We start from the raw sequence: 22,927 nt of genomic DNA, 5'->3' as shown, positions 1-22,927 counted from the left end.
TGAAAAGGATGAAGAGTGGAAAGGCAGTTGGTCCAGATGATATACCTGTGGAGGTGTGGAGGTGTCTAGGAGAGGCAGCGGTAGAGTTTCTGACTCGATTAATCAACAGGATCTTAGAGAGTAAGACGATGCCTGAAGAATTGGGGCAAAGTGTGATGGTGCCCATTTTTAAGAATAAGGGGGATGGGCAGAATTGCGGCAACTATAGAGGGATAAAGTTGATGAGCCATAGAATGAAGTTATGGGAAAGAGTAGCGGAAACTAGACTGAGAGCAGAAGTCAGCGTTTGTGAATGTTCGGACATTGAATATCCCTCCAATAGTGAATATATTGCTAGAAGGATGCTGGAAGCTGCCAGGATGGAGATCTTGATGAAGTTCAAAGAGAAGATTTATGGACATAATGGATTTATGTATGTACTTCTTTGTATGTACTATTATGTACCACTCTTAATTTTTGGGGGAGCCATAATGAGGGCTAACTTACTGAAAAAAAGCATTATTACAAGAGAACACAACAATGAACGATGTTCACTACGCTACAGTGCCAAACGTCCGAAAGCCCGTGAGTCTGTTTGTGTGTTCGAGCACCGAGGCTTGTTTGCAGCTCAATTCAAAATGTGATGGAAAACTCTGTTCGTAGGCCGATTTGTTTGTGAATAGGGTCGTTCGTAAACCGACGTTTTACCGTATCAGTTTTACACCAGTAATGTGCCAGTTTAATGTGGAAGAGGAAACAATTTAATGTCCAAATTATATGAACAATGTCACTTTAATGTCGTGACGACTAAATTTCAAGTGCCAAATATGGGGGTTTGGCTTGATTAGCAGGCTGAAGGAGTGGCTGCGGTGCCGGACACTTCTGCTAGGAGTCTGAAATCCAGAAAGTTGTTAGTGACTCACGCTCCTCTTCAGGGAAGCCTCTCTTCGTCTTGACAGCTCGTAGCTTCACTGAATGCTCAATTCACTCTCGCGTTCTTTAGCTAGTGCTGGAAATGATCCGGGGCGACACCCGGGGTGTCAAGCAGCAGATACAGTCAAATTTCAAGCTGTGTATAATTTAAAAGTGTATAACAAGGTGTTAAGAAGATAAAGAGGGATGTGTACTCACATGTAGAATTAAAAAAAAAAATGTAAAGAGTTTGCGATAAACCAAAGAATATTAAATGAATGAATATTAAACATAAGTAACAAACATAGTTGTGTTGATGAACTGAAATGTTATTATTTTCAGATTGCACTCATGCAACTGTGACTTCTGTAGAGCAGAAGTCGGCATTTGTGAACAGCAGTATGGCTTCATACCTAGAAAGACTCCTACAGATGCAGTATTTACTTTGTGAATGCTAATAGAGAAGCACAGAGAAGGTCAGAGGAAGCTCCATTGTGTTTTTGTAGACCTGGACAAAGCATATGACAAGGTGTGTGTGAAGGAGAAGAACTCAGGTGGAACAGTGAGGTTACAGTGAAGCTACAGGGAGTGGAGATCAAGAAGTTGGAGGATTCCAGGTACTTGGGGTCAGTGGTCCCGAGCATTGGAGAGTATGGAAAAGAGGTGAAGAGACAGGTTGAAGCAGGTTGGAATGGGTGGAGAAAAGTGTCAGGGGTACTATGGGCTAGAAGACTGTCAGCCAGAATAAAAGGAAAGGTGGACAAGACAGCGGTGAGACCAGATTAGAAAGAGTTCCAATGACGAAAAGACAGGAGGCATAACTAGAGGTTGCAGAGATGAAGATGTTGAGGTTCTCTTTGGGAGTGACCAGGATGGATAGGATCAGGAATGAGTCTATCAGAGGAACAGCACGTGTTAGATGTTTTGGAGAGAAGGTCAGAGAAGCCAGACTGAGATGGTTGGGTCATGTACAGAGGAGGGATAGTGAATATATTGGTAGACGGATGCTGGAATTGGAGCTGTCAGGCAGGAGGTCTGGAGGAAGACCAAAGAGAAGATTTATGGACGTAGTGAGAGAAGATATGAAGGTAGTTGGTGTGAGAGAGGAGGATATGGAGAATAGGGTTAGATGGAGAAAGTCGATATGCCGGGTGACCCCTGAAGGGAAAAGCCGAAAGAAGAAGATTTGTGGCCAAAAAAAACCTAGAAAGGAATTAAAGAAGACCTTAATTATAGCTGTGGTGTCCTTTCTCTTTTTGCCAGCACATTCCACTGCAATAGCTTAATGGAGAGGAAGAAGAAGAAGATTTTATTTTTTTTGTTTGTATTGTGTCTTGACTCTTTGGGCATCCCTGGGGACGCTGACTGTCATTCATTGCACTGCCTGACAGGAAGTGGGTGTGAGGTCACACAGGGTCAAACTGTGAGACTGAGCTACGACAGGTTGACTGACGTCCAGCGACTTCAGCGAAAAAGAAAGCCGTGCCTTTCAGAATCCACAAATAACGTTATGTTTTCTTAGAAACATTTCAAAATGCTCCTTTGTAATCCACCATCTTCACTTTTCTGAGTCTCAAATCTATCAAAAAAAAACTTGATTTTGGTCTTACTTTTTTACTTGTCTTTTTTAAATCAGGTATTCATCCTCTCATTTTCAAACTGTCCTAAACTTTTAACCTGAATTGCCACATCCAATCTCCCCTTTTTCCATAAATTCAAAACAATTTCCTGTACTCAGGTTTTAAGCAGTTGTCAGGGTTCACATTTACTTTTTTATCCAATTATCTAAAGTGTTTCCGTGGTTGGGTTATTGTTGATCTGTTTCTGCACTTTCCATTGCTCAATGGGTATCTTCATATTGGGCAAAATGAGTAAAAAAAATCTCCTCGGAGAAAAGGTAGACAAAACGGACACCATGGAGAGCAAAGTTCCCACAGCATTCATGTTCTGCATGGGGAGAATAATAACCATAGACTACCCAATGGATTAAAGTGCTTTTATTTTCTCCCTTCACCGCTTTGTGGTGAGAAAACTCAGTCCGAAATGCACCAAAAAAAAACAGCCTAATTTCTAATAAGGTTATGGGAAGTGCAAAAAGGTCCGACAGTGCAAAAGAGGCTAATGTGCCTGTAAAATCTCTGCTCAATTCGGATTATTTTAAGATCTAGTTGTCACATTATTGTTACCAAAAAGTGATTTTTTTTTTTTAATTTCTTTGCTCATTTATTTCTAACACATTAGGATGTATAGAAAGACAGCACGTCAAAGATTTGGACATATTTAATCCCTGTGCAACATTGTAATCCTGCAGGATTATAACTGGAGGATTTCTGCACCTGTTTCCCAGACACATCACATAATTACATTTGGGAAATTTTCAAAGAGGCGGTGGAAAAACGCACCAGAAGAGAGTGTGTGTTCAGACACTTAGGTGAAAACGGTGTGTCGAGGGTTAAGGTCAGATGATTCAACAACATTCGGAAAGCAGCTTTTGTCTTTGTGGAGTTGAAGGCGAGAAAGAAGCAAAGATTTACGATAGGTAGAGACAAAAAGAGCAGTTCTGAGCTCATTGCTCTGCCTTCAAATACTGTAAATCACAACTTAAACACAGAAGTTTCACTTTTAGCTGCTATTTGTGGAGGAAACATCAGATTTGATCATTTCAAATCCACCACTAATTCATTCCTATGGGACTATCAGTCTATTTTTCTGGTGATCTTTGTTGCCACGGTTACCCCACTGTCAAAGAAGTTCCCCCCGCTCCCATCTTGATGGAGGCTCATTTTTCAACGCACACTTTGTTGTATTTTTAGTAAATCCAACAGATTTAAAGATCACAGCTACTTCCTGTTCGATCCTGTGAGATTTCCGGGACAGTTTGGGGGATATTTGTTGCCATGGTAACTAGGAACTCGACAGAAGAGTAATTTTACACATGTCCGGGTTGATACGCATGCTTGATACGTCTACTATTGTGATTTATGTGAAGCAGCAGGACTGACACCCCGTCAGGAAAAAATATAGAAACATTATTCAGAAAAAAAGGAACTTTTTCTTGATCCATTTCTTTAACTTAGATTGTGCTATATTTTTCAAATGTCTAATTGTTTTTGGTGAAATAAAGAATAAATTGAAAAAACACTAATTTCCCCCATGTTTTTCACAATTAAATTTTTCCTTATTTTGCAGGTTTTTCAGGATGCACAGAAACTCCAGTTATATTATCAATGCAGATGCATGACCACAATCTGAAAATAATAACATTTCAGTTCATCAACACAACTATGTTTGTTACTCATCTTTAATATTCATTTATTTAATATTCTTTGGTTTATCGCAAACTCTTTACATTTTTTTTTTACTCTATATGTGAGTACACATCACATACACGTTTAAATTATACACAGCTTGAAATTTGACTGTATCTGCTGCTTGACACCCCGGGTGTCGCCCCGGATCATTTCCAGCACTAGCTAAAGAACGCGAGAGTGAATTGAGCATTCAGAGAAGCTACGAGCTGTCAAGACGAAGAGAGGCTTCCCTGAAGAGGAGCGTGAGTCACTAACAACTTTCTGGATTTCAGACTCCTAGCAGAAGTGTCCGGCACCGCAGCCACTCCTTCAGCCTGCTAATCAAGCCAAACCCCCATATTAGGCACTTGAAATTTAGTCGTCACGACATTAAAGTGACATTCTTCATATAATTTGGACATTAAATTCATCAAATTTTGAATTGAGCTGCGAACAAGCCCCGGTGCTCGAACACACAAACAGAATCACGGGCTTTCGGACGTTTGGCACTGTAGCGTAGTGAACATCGTTCATCTTTGTGTTCTCTTGTAATAATGCTTTTTTTCAGTAAGTTAGCCCTCATTATGGCTCCCCAAAAATTAAGAGTGATAGTGCTAGTGGTGTTCAGAGGAAGATAGGAAAGGCTGTCAATCTGAAGAAGAAAATAATAACTAAACATGTGTTCTCGTCAACCATCTGTTCAATCCTGTAGACCGAGGATGCGGTAAGGACAGCTGATTCGGCGAAGAGGCGGCTACACTAATGAAGCAAGTTTGGATAAATGAAAGAGGGCTTTCTGGAGCTTTCGAGAGGGAGGCACTTCACACTTTAGTCAAGGACACGCCTAGAACATGTGCTGGCAAGAAAGAAAGGACACCACAGCTATAATTAAGGTCTTCTTTATTTCCTTTCTAGGTTTTTTTTGGCCACAAATCTTCTTCTCCTCTCGGCTTTTCCCTTCAGGGGTCAACTGGCAAATCAACCTTCTCCATCTAACCCTATTCTCTGTATCCTCCTCTCTCACACCAACTACCTTCATATCTTCTCTCACTACGTCCATAAATCTTCTCTTTGGTCTTCCTCCAGACCTCCTGCCTGGCAGCTCCAATTCCAGCATCCGTCTACCAATATATTCACTATCCCTCCTCTGTACATGACCCAACCATCTCAGTCTGGCTTCTCTGACCTTCTCTCCAAAACATCTAACACGTGCTGTTCCTCTGATAGACTCATTCCTGATCCTATCCATCCTGGTCACTCCCAAAGAGTTCTGCCTCCTGTCTTTTTGTCATTGTAACAGTTTCTAGGCCATACAGTATCGCTGGTCTCACCACTGTCTTGTACATCTTTCCTTTCACTCTGGCCGATAGTCTTCTATCACATAGTACCCCTGACACTTTTCTCCACCCATTCCAACCTGCTTGGACCCGTCTCTTCACCTCTTTTCCGCACTCTCTGTTGCTCTGGACTGTTGACCCCAAGTACCTGAAATTCTCCAGCTTCTTGATCTCCACTCCCTGTAGCCTCACCGTTCCACTTGAGTTCCTCTCATTCACACACATATATTCTGTCTTGCAGCGACTAACTTTCATTCCTCTCCTTTCCAGAGCATACCTCCACCTCTCTAGATTTTCCTCAACCTGTTTTCTGCTCTCACTACAGATCACAATGTCATCTGCAAACATCATGGTCCATGGGGATTCCCGTCTAACCTCATCTGTCAGCCTGTACATCACCATTGCGAACAAGAAGGGGCTCAGAGCTGATCTCTGGTGGAGTCCCACCTCCACCTTGAACTTCTCTGTTACCCCTACAGCACACCGTACCGCTGTCTCACAGTTAGCATACATGTCCTGCACCAGTTTAACATACTTCTCTGCCACTCCAGACTTCCTCATACAATACCAGAGCTCCTCTCTTGGCACCCTGTCATATGCTTTTTCTAGATCTACAAACGCAAAATGCAGCTCCCTCTGGCCTTCTCTGTACTTCTCTATTAGCATTCTCAAAGCAAATACTGCATCTGTGGTACTCTTTCTAGGTATGAAGCCATACTGCTGTTCACAAATGCTGACTTCTGCTCTACAGAAGTCACAGTACACAACATGTACTGTTGTGATTTAAGTGAAGAAGCAGCACTAACAACACGTCAGGCAAAAATATAGAAACATTTTTAGAAAAAAAAGGAACATTTTCTGTTTGTTTTTTTTCTCTTCAGTCCTCTCACTATCTCACTTCTTCTTTGCTAACCGCTTTCTCTGTATATACTCCTGCACTTCCTCATTCCACCACCAAGTCTCCTTATCTACTTTCCCTCCAGATGACACACCAAGTACTCTCCTACCTGTCTCCCTGATAGCTGTAGTTGTCCAGTCATCTGAGACAGATGGTGGTAGATTTTGCGTTCCTATCCTGTACACCAAATCTGTCCATCACTTCCTCCCAAACATTTCCATTGAAGTCTGCACCAATTACTACTCTCATCTCTGGGGATATTCTGCATCAAGCCTGCTCCTCAGCTTCTAGCTTTAATACCTTTCCTCCTGGTCTCCTGGACACACAATATATCGCCTTTCCTTCTCTGCATCATGTCGACGACCTCTCGACCTTTCCCTATCATAGTCCAATTATTCAAAGCCCTAATCTCAGTCCCAGACTTTTGCTTTTCCTCTTCTCTCTCTACTTCCTAACACGCCTTCCTCCTCTCCTTCTTTGACCTACAGTAGCCCAGTTTCCATTGGTTCCCTGTAGGTCATCAGTGCCAATGGCGGTCGTCGTTAACCCGGGCCTCGACCGATCCAGTATGATCTTGTTATTATGAATGATTCGCGTGTTTGGTTTTGGCAAAAGTTTTACAACGGATGCCCTTCCTGACGCAACCCTCTGCATTTATTCGGGCTTGGGACCGGCTCAGGGAAACACCAACCAGTGCCGCCCTGAGGCTGTCTTTTTTTTGCCACAAATAAACCCACAAAAATGTTTCCAAAGACCACAGTATGTTTTTCTGAGCTGGCACCTCCACAGACTGAGTTAAATTTGTAAGCCGAGGTGCTATCATACGGTCCTGATATCATATTAACATAATTCTGGTTTCCTGATAGGGATTGGTGTGGCTCAGGTGGTCTTGGAACTGAAAGTTACAGGTCAGATTCCCAAGTTTCTCTTCGCCCTGCTGATGTATTGTTGGACAGGACAGTGAGCCCCTAACTGTGCTGCTAAGTGGCTGCATGCTGCTCATGATTGAGCCACGGTGGGTTGAATGCAGAGGTCAAATTTTGCTGATGTTGTGCTCTATGTATCACTGTATGTGATTAAAATAAAGGGCTTTCTTCTTGCGGTGAAGCAGAAGCTTTAACACCTGTGCAACCATGCTGCCCACATCTGAAGACGGATAGATTCATTGATTTAGTCAGCAAATTTGTTCATAGTAGACTTTAACCTCAAAAAAGGTCTGCAAAAGCTACAAAAATTCCTTAAAGGTTTATCTCTGATATAAATGTCATAATAGTACTGAAACATATTTTAACCTCAATAAAATAAACTGCCTTAACGTCGTACAATAAAAGGTACTGACTACATTTACTCTTTCCAGCAGAGGAGAAACACAATAATCAATGTTTATGTTCATGTACTTCTTCCCCATTTAAGAGAGCGAGAGGGAAAGGTTTCTCTTTCTTCCCGACGGTTTCGCCTAAAACCTCCGCGTCGCCACCGCGCCTCCCGACCGAGTTACGGCAACAATATTAGTTTGCAGCAGGCTGATGCGAACAGCATGTAGGACACATGCCTTGGGATCCACTTTCTAAGCTCAGTATGTTGTGTTGCAGCAACACACTCTGCCTGCATCCCTGTTGGTCTTCAATAAGCCATGGAAAATATAGAAAAAAAAACATGCCAATGTTTTAGGTTAGTTTTTGCTTAAACCATTTAATGACTATTTAAAGGAAGGTAATGGGAAATCTCCCTTATTTCATATTTACAGATTAAGATTAGAGATGCCAACCATGCTTGACAATGATAGAACAGAACATTGAAACAATAGTTAAAAATTTATATATATATATTTTCAAGTAGTTGCAGTGACGGCGGAGGAAAAAAAGTGTGTAAAACCACTGAAGTAAAGAGTTTTTTTCTCCATGTCCCACATTCGCAGCTATTCTTAGCGTCTAAACAGCAGAGTGGCTTAATGTGTTACCTTCGCCCCGAGGCCGGCGCCACTTATTAAAGGTTCATCTTCAAGAATTAGCATTAATGTTTTCAGCAGATTTTACTGCAAATTAAAAGATTTCTTACTAAGGGCTGTGGGGTTGGTGATAAGAAGGGAAGACACAGAATTATCAAGATATTACTTGTGAATGTGAATAAGTCATTGTGCCGCAAGTACTGAAAACTTTATTGCTGTTATTGGGAAAAAAGAATCAAAACAATGTTTGATTTTCTTTTAACAAGCAGAAGTTTTCTATAATATGAGTTCCTTCCTTTGAGAAAAGAGAGAAAGAGCAGGAAACAGCCTGGTAATTGGCCAGACATTTTCTAAAATGTGAGCGAAATTACAAAATTTGCATAAAAAAAAAAAAAAAAAAAAAATAGTTTCTTTGCTTTTTAATCATCCAAAAAAATTTGCAAGAAAGTAAATGCCGAAAAAAAATCACAGGTGGGTTCAAATGAGCAAGAAAACGACTTACATTTCCAAATAACATTCTCTCAATAAACATTATAAGGTTAATAAATTTGAGCTGTTAATATAGTTATTTATTTAAGCAAACGCAAAGAGGTTAAGAAAAAACCAACCCTTGCACAACATAAAGACAACTTTTAAAGTAAATTATAGCTTTTTGAGTGTGTGATATAGTCCAGTTTGGTTCAATTTGTTGCAATGACAGCAATATCAAGAAAAATCCTCACAATGAGGGTGCGTTTTTTTTTCAGAATAGAATAGAATTTGGAAGGATTTAAAAAGTAAAAATGTGCTCAACAATAGTTTGGCTCATAAATGTGCATTCAAAAGAGCATTTTTGTCTCTTTGGGGAATCATTTTCACACAAAAAATTCTCATTGGAGGATTTTTTTTTTTGTTTTTTTTTTACCATTTTTGAACACTCAGCAGGATGTTAAAACATCTACGGCTTTGAATATGGGCTCAAAATCTTTATCAAAAAGTATTTCATTAGTTCAGTTTATTTATGTGACTCATCCAGTGGCCTCATTGTGCCTCTTGCTGCTCCAAGTAATGAGTATCTGCACATTTGAGAATAATCGTGGTCTTCAGGTAACGGCTACAGTAAATAATTCAGGCTCTAGACTGTTTCTAGACAGAAACCTGCACATCTGCAGCGATGAAGCTATTGTGTCTGATGAGGAAGAAGAGGAAGTGGGAACATTTTGCCCTTGATTAAAAATAAATGAATAAATAAATCTAAAACCCACCATGACTCTGCTGACCCACGGGAGAGTATGTCTGGAGTGCAAAAACAGGGCAGCAACAGTGGTTTGCAGGTCATGTCAGGTACGCTGTAATAAAAATAATACACTAAACATCGATGTTGTGAAAAAAACGTTTCGTGATGGCTGTATAAAAAGGTGAAATTCAAGACTCCTACACAAAAATGACTAGAGGAACAGGAAAATTCTGGCATTGAGTCATCTGTTACTCATATCTCACCTGTACAATGAACTGAACAGACGTACACACACTGTTTATTTTTAGGAGCTCCCACGTTGATAAACAGAGCATATCTGCTTGTGTGTTTAAAGAGCACATTTTCAAATTATGTTGCCAAATTTTCAGATAAACTAAAACATTTTGTATACAGTAGTCATGTCGCGGAGAACAGTGTCACAAAATAGGCTGCATTAAAAAGATGCTTGTGAAAGCATTAGCTAACAGGCTAATACATTTGACCAACAGAGATCAAGTATCTTCGCTAACACCTGCACTGAGCTAACACACAACTAACACTGACTGAAGCCTATACGAGTTAAGAAGTAAACCAGTACACATTTACAGCAAGTCAAAGTACGTGCTCTTGTCAACAGCAGTAACATACTTATACACTGGCAATGTAGCTGACGCAGTCTGATGCTAAAAGTCTGCTAACAACAGTAGCATGCTCACAAGCAGCTCTAACATTTATAGCATGGTAAACCTGCGCTAACTGTAAAACTGCTGTAGCCAAATGCATTCTTCTTCTTCTTCTTCTTCTTCTTCTTCTTTCAGCTTTTCCCTTCAGCGGTCGCCACAGCGGATCAACTTTCTCCATCTAACCCTATTCTCTGTATCCTCCTCTCTCACACCAACTACCTTCATATCTTCTCTCACTACGTCCATAAATCTTCTCTTTGGTCTTCCTCGAGACCTCTTGCCTGGCAGCTCCAATTCCAGCATCCGTCTACCAATATATTCACTATCCCTCCTCTGTACATGACCCAACCATCTCAGTCTGGCTTCTCTGACCTTCTCTCCAAAACATCTAACACGTGCTGTTCCTCTGATAGACTCATTCCTGATCCTATCCATCCTGGTCACTCCCAAAGAGTTCTGCCTCCTGTCTTTTTGTCATAGTAACAGTTTCTAGGCCATACAGTATCGCTGGTCTCACCACTGTCTTGTACACCTTTCCTTTCACTCTGGCCGATAGTCTTCTATCACATAGTACCCCTGACACTTTTCTCCACCCATTCCAACCTGCTTGGACCCGTCTCTTCACCTCTTTTCCACACTCTCTGTTGCTCTGGACTGTTGACCCCAAGTACCTGAAATTCTCCAGCTTCTTGATCTCCACTCCCTGTAGCCTCACCGTTCCACCTGAGTTCCTCTCATTCACACACATATATTCAGTCTTGCAGCGACTAACTTTCATTCCTCTCCTTTCCAGAGCATACCTCCACCTCTAGATTTTCCTCTACCTGTTTTCTGCTCTCACTACAGATCACAATGTCATCTGCAAACATCATGGCCCATGGGGATTCCCGTCTAACCTTATCCGTCAGCTTGTCCATCACCATTGCGAACAAGAAGGGGCTCAGAGCTGATCCCTGGTGGAGTCCCAGCTCCACCTTGAACTTCTCTGTTACCCCTACAGCACACCGTACCGCTGTCTCACAGTTAGCATACATGTCCTGCACCAGTTTAACATACTTCTCTGCCACTCCAGACTTCCTCATACAATACCAGAGCTCCTCTCTTGGCACCCTGTCATATGCTTTTTCTAGGTCTACAAACGCACAATGCAGCTCCCTCTGGCCTTCTCTGTATTTCTCTGTAGCATTCTCAAAGCAAATACTGCATCTGTTGTACTCTTTCTAGGTATGAAGCCATACTGCTGTTCACAAATGCTGACTTCTGCTCTCAGTCTAGTTTCCACTACTCTTTCCCATAACTTCATTGTATGGCTCATCAACTTTATCCGTCTATAATTGCCACAATTCTGCACATCCCCCTTCTTCTTAAAAATAGGCACCATAACGTTTTGTCTCTATTTTTCAGGCATCTTCTCACTCTCTAAGATCCTGTTGAATAATCTAGTCAGAAACTCTACCGCTGCCTCTCCTAGACACTTCCACACCTCCACAGGTATATCATCAGGACCAACTGCTTTTCCACTCTTCATCCTCTTCAATGCCTTCCTCGCTTCACTTTTACTAATTTGTGCTACTTTGTGGTCTACAATAGTCACCTCTTCTACCCTTGCCTCTCTTTCATTTTCCACATTCATCAGCTCTTCAAAGTACTGTAGCCTAATACATTAGTTCAGATAATTGCATGCTAAAACAAAGCTAACACCAATCAAAGCCAAGCCTTCTCACAACAGTCAGTCAAGATGTGATGTTGAAAACAAGTTTAACAATTGCCAGACAGTGAATTTTGATGTTTCTGCTTTCGGCAGACATTGCTCGCTCATATTATTGATTGTTTCAGCTTTTGGAAGAATGACCTCAGTCACTTGCCCGCTTGGTGTGAATTCTCAGTTGAGCCAGGCAAAGGTGAAACTCAACATCGAATAAATTCTCCTATTAGTATTTTTCAGACAGAACAGTTGTGGCATGTGTCTAATGGCCTCTGAATAGTCAATACAGATTAAATATTTACTCAAGTTCCTTGCAATGTAGCTTATTTTAGTCCCTAGTTACACTCTGAGATCTTTAAAGTTCAATTATACACTATCAAATTAAATATCAGACTAATTTGAAAATGAGAATGGCTTTTTTTCGTAGCCCAGGAACAAAAATATAGGCAGTGATTTAAGTGTAAAATTAGACAAAAACTCTTTCCGACAGTTTTGGCAACTATCAAAAGCACATCACGATAAGCTGTGTAGAACTCAACACTTTCCCCCCGGAAACATTTCCTCTCAGATCTCACTTTCACTAATGGAGCCCAACACAAATTGGCAGCTCATTCACAAGGATGTTGAAGAGCCACGAAAAAAGATCCTGGACCACACACACATGCACACACACACGCATGCACACACACACACACACGCACACACACACACACAGACACAAGGACCTTGTCAAGTCATTGTATCAGGGTGTAAAAGATCTCAATCAATGAGTGGATAAGGAGCCATACATTTAAATAAAAATGAAGACTGTAACTGAATCATTATGATATTGATATATTTCTAATATATTTGACTGTGATGCATATGATGGATTTTTTTTTTTAATTTATTATTTTACAGTCAGCATACATGGATAATTTTAGTTAAGACAATTCATATTTCATTGTATAGTTAAGACAATTCATATTTCATATTTCATTGTATTTCTTATTCTTCCTCCTTTCTACTATTATCTATTACTGTTGTTTTTTACTTGAAACTCTGGCACAACAGTTTCCTTCGGGATAAATAAAGTTGTTCTCATCTCATCTTTCATTTTTTGTGACAAATCTTGATGTTTAAAATGTTTTTGCCAATTTAGTGTGACCTTATACGACAACAACAACAACAACAAGCAATCACCGAAGATTTTCAAATGAAAAATACCATTAAAATCTTCTGATTTCCCCCCACATCATTTTAAATTGCCCCAAATATTGCACCACACAGTTACCTCAAAGTAATAATAGCTGTCAAAAGTCAGCAAGAAGTGACCTAAATATCAGCAAGAAATCTAAAAATCCAATTTTTCATCCTTCTTTGCCAGACCACTCACAATTTTCCTCAGCTGTGTAGGAAAAGTAATATTTACACAGGCATTTCAATATCTTTCTGCAAACATAGAAGATGACACAAGGCAACTGGTTAGAACAGAGAGGAAGCGACAGAGACTTTGTGGCTCATCTACCTGCCAAAGAGGCCGTGAAGGATGGAAATGGAAACGTCATTATTCCCGCCGAGCAGCTCTAATGTGACTCTTTGACAAGCCGCTTCTTAACTACAGCTCTTGAAACGTAGCGTGTCCTCCATCCATGACAGCCAACAACTGTGTCTCAGCGCTTGAGCCGGTCAATATTTAAAATACTTGTACTCTACGTAGAGGGGGGGAGATGTCTTTTGGCCAAATGGGCAAAAAGTCAGCAGGCAAATGCCAAAACATCCACAAGAAATCACCAGAATTAACCAGAACTCCCGACAGATGAGCAAGAAATTTCAAGAACTGAAGAAGAAAAACTGCTTCAGAATTGAACCAGAGTCCCTCTGGTTACCAAAACAACAGGGACAAAATCAAGCAGCAAGATATCTTTTGAAAATTCAAATAAAATGCCTTGAAGAGCTGGAATAAAGTAAATGCAAGTTCCCTAAATCTTGTAAGTAAATTCCTGCAAAATCTGTAAGGAATTAAAAATAAATAATATCTAAAGACACTGATTTAAAGTAAAAAAGCACTGCTGAAAAATAATCCCTAAAAAGGATGACGAAATGTCCTTAATGTCAAAGAGAGCTTACCTTGAAAGATAAGAATCAAAACTCGAAACTATGAAAAGAGAAATAATAAAAATGAATAAAGAAAAAACTTTTCAAAAGATTATTTTTAGTCATTTTCTACAGCGAGATAAAATGCAGGAAGCACGAGCATGAAGCTGACAAACACTCAACTGTAACCACTTGAAGGAAATTATCCACAAAAGGGGGGAATGAACGACCAAAATAAATTAAGAATTAATTGTCAAAAAGAGCAGAAAAAGGACAGCAAGAAATATCCAAACTATTAGAAAGAAATTACCCACCAACCAACTGACAAAAATTCAGATGTTCATGGTCACTGCTTCCTAAGATGTTTTCTGAAAGTCCAGGGTCAATTAAGACCCAGAAGAAAAAAAAAAAGCTAGCAAGAAATTTCCCCTTCAAATCAGCAACATTGGAAATAACAAAACAAAACCAACACTTGTATCAAACTTGTGATTTTTTTCACAGCTGATACAAAAAGGTGCCGTCAACACATCGCAGCGTTCAAACTCGAGCAGCAAAGGTTAAGCACTGGGTGTTCGACGCCTGAGAAATTGAGGGTCCCACCTGCAGCCCCTCGATGGCGAGCCTCAGCATGGACGGCGTCAGCTTGGATGCCTGCTTGAAGGTGAAGTTGCTCCAGTCGATGATGAGGACAAAGCCGTTGACCTGCAGCTCAGCGTCTTCGATCATGGACTCCAGCGACAGTAGGATGGCCCGCAGGATGTCCACGAACGTGTACCTGAGGACAGGTGGCTGCGTTAAAGACACTGAACACACATGGGTGACGGTGAGAGACTGTGTCCTCTCCTGGCATGAAGTGTTACTACAGGAGATTAACTCTTTCCCTTCTTCTTGTCCTTTCGGCTTTTCCCTTCAGGGGTCGCTATAGCGAATCAAACTTCTCCATCTAACCCTATTCTCTGTATCCTCCTCTCTCACACCAACTACCTTCATATCCTCTCTCACTACGTCCATAAATCTTCTCTTTGGTCTTCCTTGAGATCTCTTGCCTGGCAGCTCCAATTCCAGCATCCGTCTACCAATATATTCATTATCCCTCTGTACATGACCCAACCATCTCAGTCTGGCTTCTCTGACCTTCTCTCCAAAACATCTAACATGTGCTGATCCTCTGATAGACTCATTCCTGATCCTATCCATCCTGGTCACTCCCAAAGACAACCTCAACATCTTCATCTCTGCAACCTCTAGTTATGCCTCCTGTCTTTTCATCATTGTCATGGTTCCAAGTCCATACAGCATCGCTGGTCTCACCACTGTCTTGTACACCTTTCCTTTTATTCTGGCTGATAGTCTTCTATCCCATAGTACCCCTGACACTTTTCTCCACCCATTCCAACCTGCTTGGACCCGTCTCCTCACCTCTTTTCCGCACTCTCCGCTGATCTGGACTGTTGACCCCAAGTACCTGAAATCCTCCAACCTCTTGATCTCCACTCCCTGTTGCTTCACCGTTCCACCTGAATTCCTCTTATTCACACACATATATTCTGTCTTGCTGCAACTAACTTTCATTCCTCTGTTTTCCAGAACATACCTCCACCTCACTAGGTTTTTCTCAACCTGTTCTCTCCTATCACTACAGATCACAATGTCATTTGCAAACATCATGGTCCATGGAGATTCCTGTCTAACTTCATCTGTCATCCTGTCCATCTCCACAGCAAACAAGAAGGGGCTCAGAGCTGATCCTTGATGGAGTCCCACCTCCACCTTGAACTTCTCTGTTACCCCTCCAGCACACCGCATCACTGTCTAACAGCTAGCATACATGTCCTGCACCAGTCTAGCATACTTTGTTGCCACTCTAGACTTCTTCATACAATACCAGAGTTCCTCTAATGACATCCTTTCATGTGCTTTTTCTAGGTCTACAAAAACACAATGCAGCTCCTTCTGGTCTTCTCTGTACTTCTCTATTAGCATTCTCAAAGCAAATACTGCATCTGTAGTGCTCTTCCTAGGCATGAAGCTATACTGCTGCTCATAAATGCTGACTTCTGCTAACGGTGTAATTTCCTCTACTCTTTCCCATAGCTTAATTTTATGGCTCATTGACTTTATCCCTCCAGAGTTGCTGTAATTCTGCACCCTTATTCTTAAAAATGGTCACCATCACACTTTGTCCCCATTCTTCAGGCATCTCACTCTCTAAGATCCTGTTGAATAATCTATTCAGAAACTCTACCGATACTAGATACTTCCATACTCCACAGGTACAGTGGTACAAAAATATTTAGTCTGCCACCAAGTTCTACAAGTTCTCCCACTTATAAAGATAAGAGATGCCTGTAATTTTCATCATAGGTACACTTAAACTATGAGAGACAGTATGGAGAGAAAGAATCCAGGAATCACATTGTAAGATTTTTAATGAATTAATTGGTAAAATCTTCGGTAAAATAAGTACCGTATTTTATAAGGTACTATAAGGCACTATAGGCACAGGTTAACAACAACCGCCATTGCTACTGATGACCTACAGGGTACCAGTGGAAACTGGGCAACTGTAGGGTCAAAGAAAGAGAGGAGGAAGGCGTGTTAGGTAGCGGAGAGAGAAGAGGAAAGGCAAGAGTCTGGGACTGAGAGTAGGGACTTTGAATATTGGGACTATGACAGGAAAAGGAAGAGAGTTAGTCAACATGATGCAGAGAAGGAAGGTGGATACACTGTGTGTCCAGGAGACCAGGTGGAAAGGTAGTAAGGCTAGAAGCTTAGGAGCAGGCTTTAAGTTGTACAATCATGGTACTGACAGGAAGAGAAATGGATTAGGAGTTATCTTAAAGGAGGAGTTTGTTGGGAATGTTCTGGAGGTGAAAAGAATGTCAGATAGACTTATGAGTCTGAAACTGGAAATTTAAGGTGTGATGCTCAATGTCATTAGTGGCTATACCCCTTAGGTGGGATGTGAGTTTTTTGGGGGGCGAAGGAGACATTCTGGATTGAGCTAGAATAAGTGATGCAGAATATCCCCAGAGATGAGAGAGTGTTAATTGGTGGAGACTTCAATGTACATGTTGGTCCAGGCAATAGAGGGGATGAAGAAGTGATAGGCAGATTTGGTACCCGGGATAGGAACGCAGAGGGACAGATGATGGTAGATTTTGTAAAGAGGATGGAAATGGCTGTAGTGAACACCTATTTCCAGAAAAGACAGGAACATAGGGTAACTTGCAAGAGCGGAGGTAGGAGCACATGGTCAGATTACATCTTGTATAGACAAAGTAACCTGAAAGAGATCAGTGACTGCAAAGTAGTTGTAGATGAGAGTGTAACCAGATAGCATAGGATGGGGGTTTGTAGGATGACTTTGGTGACAAGGAAGATCAAGAGGACAAAGAAAGAGCAGATGACATAGCGGTGCAAGCTAAAAAGGAAGGGGTGTTGTGTGATCTACTGCGAGGAGTTGAGAAAGGCTCTGGTTGGTCAGGGTGAGCTTCCAGGTGATTGGACAACAACAGCTAGTGCTATCAGGTAGACAGGTAGGAGAGTACTTGGAGTATCATCCAGAAGGAAAGTAGATAGGGAGACTTGGTGGTGGAATCAGGAAGAGCAGGAGTATATACAGTAAAAGCGGTTAGCAAAGAAGAAGTGGGACTCTGAGGGGACTGAAGGGAACAGACAGAACTACAGGGAGATAGAGCGTAAGGTAAAGATAGAGATAGCCAAGGCAAATCAAAGGGCATACAATGACTTGTATGCTCAGTTGGACAGTAAGGAGAGAGAGAATGATCTATACAGGTAGGCAAAACAGAGAGATAGACTATTGCAGACCACAAAGTAGCAGAGATTAGTAACGGTGAAGTGAGGAAAGCATTAAAGAGAAGCAAAGGTGGAAAGATAGTTGGTCCTGATGGACCTGTGGAGGTATGGAAGTGTCTAGGAGAGGCAGTGGTAGAGTTTCTGACTCGATTATTCAACGGGATCTTAGAAAGTGAGAAGACGCCTAAGGAGTGTAGACGAAGTGTGACGATGCCCATTTTAAAGAATTAGGGGGATGTGCAGAATTACAGCAACCATAGAGGGATAAAGTTGAGCCATACAATGAAGTTGTATGAGTGAGAGCAGAAGTCAGTGCTGAACTCGGCTGGAACGGTGAGGTTACAGGGAGTGGAGATCAAGAAGTTGGAGGATTTCAGGTACTTGGGGTCAAGAGGCCAGAGCAGCGGAGAGTGTGGAAAAGAGGTGAAGAGACGGGTCCAAGCAGGTTGGAATGGGTGGAGAAAAGTGTCTGGAGTATTATGTGATAGAAGACTATCGGCCAGAATGAAGGGAAAGGAGTACAAGACAGTGGTGCTGTTTGGACTAGAAACTGTGATAATGACCAAAAGACAGGAGGCAGAACCAGAGGTTGCAGACATGAAGATGCTAAGGTTCTCTTTGGGAGTGACCAGGATGGATAGGAACAGAAATGAGTCTATCCGAGGAACAGCACATGTGAGATGTTTTGGTGAGAAGGTCAGAGAAGCCAGACTGAGATTGTTGGGTCATATACAGAGGAGGGATAGTGAATATACTGGTAGACGGATGCTGGAATTGGAGCTGCCTGGCAGGAGGTCTCAAGGAAGACCGAAGAGAAGATTCATGGACGTAGTGAGAGAGGATATGAAGGAAGTTGATGTGAGAGAGGAGGATACAGAGAATAGGGTTAGATGGAGAAGGTTGATTTTCTGTGGCGACCCTGAAGGGAAAAGCCGAAAGGGGAAGAAGAAGCAGATCTTCAATACACTCCTGTTTCTTATTATTAACTATAATAAGACTACAATGTTATGAGACGATTAATAAGCGATTAGTCATTTTCTGCCCTTCAGGTAAGCTTTGGTCACTGTTCATGATGCTTCGGAAATCCTTAAGCAAATCTGCCCAATTTTTTCTTTATTTTTTGGTTCAACTGTTCTGCTAATGTCCAGGTATAATTTTAAGTAAATTTCAGGTAGGTCATTGCTGAGCGTTTGTATAATCCCCCTATCTGCCATCTTTTGGAAAATTCAAGTCAACGGCGGATAATTTCTTGATAAGATAAGATAAGATAAGATAAGATAAGATAAGATAAGATAAGATAAGATAAGATAAGATAAGATAAGATATACTTAGATATACTAAGATATATTGATCCCCATTGGGGATATTCTTTGATCAAAGCAACACAATAATGACAGTATCAATAAATATGAATATAAATATAAATAGAGAGACAATTAAAAGATAGATTGGTCAGTTGTAAGTAGTGTTTTTACACCATGACAAACATGCTGGTGACTCTGCAATGGCTGATATGACATGAGAGCATTAAATCTCCGTCCTCATCATCCTCAGTGCCATGAATTGTCTTACAGCTGTAGGAGCGAGAAAGTGATGGTGTTTAACAACCAGACGATTCACACACTCCAGGATTTTATTGTAAACATATTGTAATTTACTGTGATGTTTAAAGACAAAGAAGACGTGGGAGTCTTTGCGAGGGTCCCTGCAGTGACACCAGATGCTTGGAAGCCACTAGAGGAGCCTTAAAGGAGGCTAGTGAAGGTATCAGGTGCATTACAGAGCCACTGGGTTCTAAACTGAAGAAATTTGACGATAAATTCAGATTTGAAAGTAAATCTTTAAGAACTGGGTGAAAGAAAGTTAGAAACAAATATTTTTCAGACGTAATAGTAATTTTGTAAAAGGAAAAAAAAGGCTTATTTTTTTTGGGTTATCTCTTGACATTTTATATCAATTTGTGCCGTTTTGAATATAAGTATGAGTGTTTTATCAATACGGATTTCAAGCCATCCATTCATCCGTACATCGTCTGACGCTTATCCAGAGAACCCGGAGGAAACCCAGGCAGACAACATGCACTATGCCGGTGATTTCCATGTATTTGAGGAAAATATTTGGGTTATATCCTGGTGACCTCGATGTATTTCAGGTAAACATTTAGGGTTTATTTTGGTGATTCCATGTATTCAAGGTTGAGTTTGGGGGTCTATTTTTTGTGATCTTAAAGTATTTAAGGTAAACTTTGGGATATATTGTGTGATCTTGATGTATTTCAGGTAAACTTTCAGGGCATAGTTTGTTGAATTCAAGTATTTGAGGTTAGCTTTTAGGGTGTACAGTGATCCCTCGCTAAAACTTTCCACGGTTTCGCTTCTTCACGGATTTGCACCGTGCATTGTGTTCTGCATTCTGATTGGCTAAAAAGTCACTCCGCTTCTTCTCTACCTGTGCGTCAACAACGTTGCAGTTTAATGTGTACACGTACGTAAAACAGCTTGCCAAATTTACATTACGTACGTGCAAATTCTCTTGCGATTTCGTGTTTCTCTAAAACCCATAATGTTGACAAAACGCTCTGGACTGAGCGTTCGCGGTGGGCGGTGCTAATCTCGCAATTTGAAGCCTTCTGTTCACATTAATGATTAAAATTATTATTTGACAGTACAGTACAGAAGTTATTTGTTGAAAAAAACGTTTCTAAAGTACAGTACTTTTATTTGTGAAACAAATGATTGAGCCTGTAAAATGGCTCGTTCTTTCTTTTCAATGTATAATAGAGTATTTAATTGTAAAATAATTGTAAAAAAAAAATAAAGGTTTCTACTTCACGGATTTTGCCTATCTCGGGTTCTTTATGGAACGTAACCCCCGCAAAAAACAAGGGTATACCGTATTTGGTTATCGCAATGTACTGTCAGTAAACTTTTAGCGTATATTTTGGCTGATTTCAGACTGACTTAATCCAGAGGGTCATCCTCCCCCAAGAGACTGCAACGACCACACTGCCACGAGAACTCGTCCTTTTGGTCAAAATTAGCCTAAGTCATCGTGCTAACAGTGCCGCCGCCGTAAGGGCGCCACGGAGGAAGGCTTTGAGCGTCAGAAGCTGCGGTATGCAGCTGTTAAGCAGTTAAGGTGGGGTGTGTGGGCTTTGTGGCCGGTACAATGGCAAAGCTTCTTCGGGAGGTTGGAGTCAGAAGATGTGCTCATTGACAGGCCATCAGAGAACCGGCCAATACCGCCAAGAGGACCAATCATTGGCTATGACTGAAGAGGAGTGACACCACCTGGGCAGCTAAGGTGACTAGCTAAGACGCACACACATGCTTGATCAACCTGCGGTGGGCCCACCTCGGCGGAGGGTGTCTTGCGGTAAATGGCCGAAACGCCCGGTGACGGGTGACGTGATGAGATGAGAAGCATACTGAAGCAGCCATGCCCCGCATCCCGTTCATTCCCCTACTTTGGAACACATCCGATCAAGGGATATGAGTTTCAGTAAACATATCGAGGATTTGTTCGGACGTGTAAAGTGCCCTCGCAGAACTTCCGCCACAAGTAGGTGCAAATTGGATGTAACCGATCGAATTGGAAACTTTCTAATGCCCGGGTCGTCTCATTCGTTCTCCATGTCCTCTTGCATCGGCTCTTTCTCCGTTCCCCATTAGAAGCGATGCAAATTGTAACAACTAGTCCTTTCATTGAATGTACTTGAGCTACACTTTTGGGTTCCATTTTGGTCACGATCGTAAACATTCAGGTTATATTTCGGGGTACGATTTAGTGATCATCTATTTCAGGTCAACTTTCTGGGTGTATTTTGGCTGATTTACGTTCTTTCTCGGCTGATATTCGCATCATTTTTTTTAAGTTCCCGCTACCTTTTTCATGTATATTCAGCCTTGAATTGCTCATTTTCTTTTCTTACTGCTTCCTGCTTCACAGCTGATGTGTCACTCCACCCTCCTCCTCCTTCTCCTCCTCTTTCTCTCACCTGCTCTGGTCCCAGTTGGCTGCAAACAGGACCAGTATTTTCCTGCCGTACCGGTCCAGGTGGGACAGAACCCCGGGGAATCCGTCCTTCAGCGCCTGCTTGATCCCGGGATCCGTCGCCTTGAGGTTCTTGAACATGTCCAGGTTCTGCTGCCGGTACTCGAAGTATTGAGCCAGCAACCGGAAAGCCTCGAAGTGGTTGAATTTCCGGGCTCGGAGGAATCGGAGGATGAAGGCGTCGTCCGTCCTGAGGAAGCCAATATCCGGCCGTGTGATGATCATGTCCCGGACCTCCTGGATGTCCTGGTGCAAAGTCTCCGGGTTTTCCTTCAGCTCCACCTTGGCCTTTTCTAGAGTCTCCGGAGAAAGTCCAGCCTGCAAGTGAGTCATCTTTTTGCTCTCTCTCTTTCTCCTGTCCACGAGAAAAAGAATAATCCACCCAGCTTCCGGTGAGAAATCGAGTCAAACTGCAGCTCCAGCAACAGGGCGAAGGGTTGATACTTTCTCTCGATGATTTCTTTATTTATTTGTGTTAAATCCCGGGGTCCGATGGAAAATGGAGGCCCGACGATGTTCAGATCATAATCCACCGTGAATCGGGTTGACCGGGAGCCATTCTTGGATTTCAAAACAGGCGCGCCACTTACTTTTACGCACGGAAACGATAAAAATCCACAACTTTTTTTGTGAAAGAAAGGGGTAAAAAATCTCCAAGGAAGCGGAGGAGTGACGCCCCCCCCTCCCACCCAAACACACACACACTCACACACTCACACACACACACACACACACACTCACACACACACTCACACACTCACACAGACTCCACTGGCTTCAAGCGGTGCGTCCAGCCTGCAGATCGTCGCGGCCGCCGCTTCCCTCCATTGTTAACGCTTCCTCGCCGTCCCGGTATTCCGCTACGGTGACGTTAATCGCGGCGGCATCGCCGTTGTCCGTATTTTTTTTTTTTTTTTTTTTTTGTGTGTGTTTTTTTTTTTTTTTTTCAATGCGGCACTGAGTGAAGGACCCGCAGCACCTGCTAGATCATCCTCCTCCTCATCGTCATCA

The 22,927-nt window shown here is 41.8% G+C and overlaps 1 protein-coding gene across 1 annotated transcript in view; it reads right to left on the bottom strand.

Moving 5' to 3' along the window:
* The window catches only part of clvs2 (clavesin 2), a 45,115-nt gene extending 22,468 nt beyond the window's left edge, over positions 1–22,647 (bottom strand). The window contains exons 1-2 of the mRNA XM_086143421.1: positions 21,861–22,647; positions 14,645–14,819 (exon numbers count right to left, since the gene is read on the bottom strand). Coding sequence (XP_085999547.1) covers positions 14,645–14,819; positions 21,861–22,249 — 564 coding nt within the window. The 5' untranslated portion in view covers positions 22,250–22,647. The remainder of the gene's footprint in view (positions 1–14,644; positions 14,820–21,860) is intronic.
* Between the last annotated feature and the right edge of the window lie 280 nt (positions 22,648–22,927).

The sequence above is a fragment of the Fistularia commersonii genome, chromosome 36, assembly GCF_037954325.1.
Source record: "Fistularia commersonii isolate RoL2024-O1a breed Wild chromosome 36, RoL_Fcom_v1.0, whole genome shotgun sequence".
Classification (NCBI taxonomy): Eukaryota; Metazoa; Chordata; class Actinopteri; order Syngnathiformes; family Fistulariidae; genus Fistularia; species Fistularia commersonii.
This window is presented reverse-complemented; position numbering and strand designations above follow the sequence as displayed.